Source organism: Myotis brandtii, unplaced genomic scaffold, assembly GCF_000412655.1.
Source record: "Myotis brandtii unplaced genomic scaffold, ASM41265v1 scaffold133, whole genome shotgun sequence".
Classification (NCBI taxonomy): domain Eukaryota; kingdom Metazoa; phylum Chordata; class Mammalia; order Chiroptera; family Vespertilionidae; genus Myotis; species Myotis brandtii.
Window position 1 is genome coordinate 3,898,624 of NW_005354718.1, and position 3,530 is coordinate 3,902,153.

General features: G+C 52.6%; 1 protein-coding gene across 5 annotated transcripts in view; it reads right to left on the reverse strand.

Moving 5' to 3' along the window:
- Positions 1–2,699, reverse strand: part of UBR1 (ubiquitin protein ligase E3 component n-recognin 1) — a 160,521-nt gene extending 157,822 nt beyond the window's left edge. Inside the window, exon 1 of one of the 5 annotated variants that reach the window (XR_001360937.1) lies at positions 1,764–2,693. Coding sequence is in view for 4 of the 5 variants with exons in the window: in XM_014534847.1 (XP_014390333.1) it covers positions 1,764–1,844 (81 nt within the window). In the remaining variant the exon portion in view is untranslated. Of the gene's footprint in view, positions 1–1,763 lie in introns of all 5 variants that reach the window. The other 4 variants (XM_014534847.1, XM_005860317.2, XM_014534846.1 and 1 more) reach the window with 4 other exon arrangements.
- Positions 2,700–3,530: the final 831 nt, after the last annotated feature.

The following is a 3,530-nucleotide window of genomic DNA, read 5'->3' on the forward strand; positions in this document are numbered from 1 at the left end:
CGCGGGGGATGTCCAACTGCCAGTTTAGGCCAGATTGGGCCTAAACTGGCAGTTGGACATCCCTCTCACAATCCGGACCCCTCACTCCTAACCACCCGCCTGCTCGCTCCTAACCGCCCGCCTGCTTGCTCCTTACGACCTGCCTGCTCACTCCTAACCGCCCGCCTCCTCGCTCCTTACCACCCACCTGCTCTCTCCTTACCGCTTGGCTTGCCGCTCCTTAGTGCTGCCGTGGAGGCAGGAGAGGCTACTGCCACCACCGCTGCACTTGCCAGCCATGAGTCCGGCTTCTGGCTGAGCAGTGCTCCCGCTGTGGGAGCACACTAACCACCGGGAGAAGCTTTTGCGTTGAGTGTCTGCCCCATGGTGGTCAGTGTGCATCATAATGACTGGTCGTTCCACTGTAAAGGTCGCTGGGCTTTCATTTATATGTATATGTATATGTATATGTATATGTAAATAAACATTCGTCATCTTTAGCAATACAAAATTACAGTAACGCTTCTGCCCACAGCATGCAGTTTCTCCATTACCTCTAAGATGTACAAAGCACAAGCTACCATTGAAACCAGATGTTCACAACTGCTTCCAAACTTCTCCCCTCTTCTCATTTCTTATTATCTCAGACAGATGCTCCCTCCTTCCATACCAGCAGTGAAGTGAGGTTGAATTACTATTTGGGGTAGGGGATAGCTGCAAGCACTGCCATAGCTGGGTGGCCCAACCCTTATTCCAACTCCCTCCCTACCTGGTTTCTATCTCCCAGCCAAACTGGCCAGCCCCTGGGGTAGACTCTTATTTCTGGAGTTCACTCTGTTCTCTCATAAAACAATGCTCAAGTGTCTGCGGTATTAAAAGACGCCAAGAAAGCTTCCACTAAAACTACAAACCAAAGAAACTGCAGGAAGAGGTGTATAGCCTACATACTTTTCTGCATGCAAGAAGAAACACCACCTGATAAAAGTCAACATCATGCCACAACCAATTATTTGAATATTCCCTGCGTATCTCCCCACTGGACATCCAGAATATTACCTTATGTTACCTCTTACCCTAACCTCTGTCAGCTTTCTCTCTGCAGCCAGGCGATGGGCTCCAATTTACTCACTCTCTCTTGCCTTCCCATTCTTTCAACCTATAGATCCCGATATTCATTCATGGTATTTCTCTGGCTGGAAATGTCTGGAAGTCTCTTTTCCACCTTGCAAAAGCAGCGAGGGAAGACGGGCTCCTCCATTGAGGATGAGGCCCGGGGTTCTCCAGATCCGGAGCCCAAGGACTCCAATTGCTACACCATCTTTCTTTCCCTGCAGCCCAGAGCTGACCTGAGTGGACAGGGGCAGCACATCCTGATCCTGTCGGTCCCCGCCCCGTCAGCTATCAAACCAACAGCAGGTGCTGCACCCGGATTCCAGCCGTCAAGGGGGTGAACGCTGCGTCTACGGGAAAATGGCTCTTCCTCCCAGCCCGCCTCAGCCCCCGAAGCCACAGACCAGCTACCACCATCACCAGTTCCCTCCCCGTCGGGACGGAGACATGCTGAAGCTCGTCACCGCTAATAAATGACAAGGGCATTCTACTCCGCGGACCCGGCCAGCAGGAAGGTGGGCGAGGGATGACTTTGTATTGGGTGGCTGCCTTCCACATCCATCCCGACGACTCCCCCTCCCCGGAGCCGCCATGAGCGGTGCAGCCCCCACATCCTCCGAAGCGCCGCAGGGAGGCACGGGGGGTACAAAAGGCACTGGCCCACGAGGACTTACAGATGCCAGTCCCTGCGGGGTCTGGGGCAAGTCCGGGCCGACTTCCATCCTCTCCACACCCCTGGCCTCCTCGTCCGCCATCTTGCGGGGAACTGACGCCTGCAGCTGCAGACCCCTGGCCGGAGGCGAGCGGAGACCTGTGGCCGGTTCCAGCGGCGCGGGACGACACTTTTACGACGGCCCCTGGAGTCGAATTTGACGCAGAATTGAACAGCGGCTTCCGGTGCGCTTCCCGGAAGCAGGCGTCACGGTTCTTGGGGCGCGAGGGTCTCCCTTCCCTACTTTCTTAGTCGTAGAGCTCGGTGGCTGAAGGTTGTGTGTCTGGTTTCGGTGCTGGGAACTGTTGCATCTACGAGGTAAAAAAATAATAATAATAAAATAAAAAAAAATCGGCGTCCGTTGTGAAAGGGACAAAAAAAGCCGGGGCCAGGGTCTCCTGGCCGGGTTGTTGGTGTAGGTGTGTTTTGTCTCTCAACGTACCTGCTGCGGTTCCCGGGAGAATGAAAATGAAAAAGGACTCAAAGCCATCACGTCTTTAGGAAGGTAACCCGTGGGCACATGCGCATGCGCACAGTAAAACTCAGGCCCCAGCGTTTTGGGGAGTGGTAGTGAAGAAATAGCGAAAAATTGGGAACCTATTCATCGGTGGAGGGAAGATAAAATTAACATGGTAATCTGCATTATGGAACACCGTGCATCTCTTAAAAAGAACAAGGTAGATCTATGTAGAAAGATAAAGATAACAAGGGAGGAGGGGGGAAAAACAGTCAAGTAGCCACAAACCTTATATTTAGGCTTACATCAATTTAAATGCGAAGGAAACATCCTGAAAGGGAAGAGAACAAATGGTAGTTTGCTCTGAAAACCGGAAGAAGAGTAAGGTGGTCAAGAGCTACTTTAGCTTCATCTGTAGTTCTAAGTTGTTTGCAAAACATCATTTTAAAATGTATTTTTTTAATAAAGGGGAAAATAATAAAGAGTTAACTCTTTGGCATTAGATTAAGTCAGATCTTCAAATCATAAAAATGATTTTTAATGAATTTAAGGGTGAGGTAATAAAAAGTAAAGTGAATATAAACAAAAGTAAAATATAGCCCAGCCAGCATGGCTCAGTGATCGAGCATCATCCTATGAATCAGAAGGTCATGGTTCGATTCCTGGTCAGGGCATATGCCCAGGTTGTGGGCTCAATACCCCGTGTGGGATGTGCAGGAGGCAGCCAATCAATGATTGATGTTTCTATCTCTCTGAGACATGCTGAAGCTCGTCACCGCTAATAAATGACAAGGGCATTCTACTCCGCGGACCCGGCCAGCAGGAAGGTGGGCGAGGGATGACTTTGTATTGGGTGGCTGCCTTCCACATCCATCCCGACGACTCCCCCTCCCCGGAGCCGCCATGAGCGGTGCAGCCCCCACATCCTCCGAAGCGCCGCAGGGAGGCACGGGGGGTACAAAAGGCACTGGCCCACGAGGACTTACAGATGCCAGTCCCTGCGGGGTCTGGGGCAAGTCCGGGCCGACTTCCATCCTCTCCACACCCCTGGCCTCCTCGTCCGCCATCTTGCGGGGAACTGACGCCTGCAGCTGCAGACCCCTGGCCGGAGGCGAGCGGAGACCTGTGGCCGGTTCCAGCGGCGCGGGACGACACTTTTACGACGGCCCCTGGAGTCGAATTTGACGCAGAATTGAACAGCGGCTTCCGGTGCGCTTCCCGGAAGCAGGCGTCACGGTTCTTGGGGCGCGAGGGTCTTCCTTCCCTACTTTC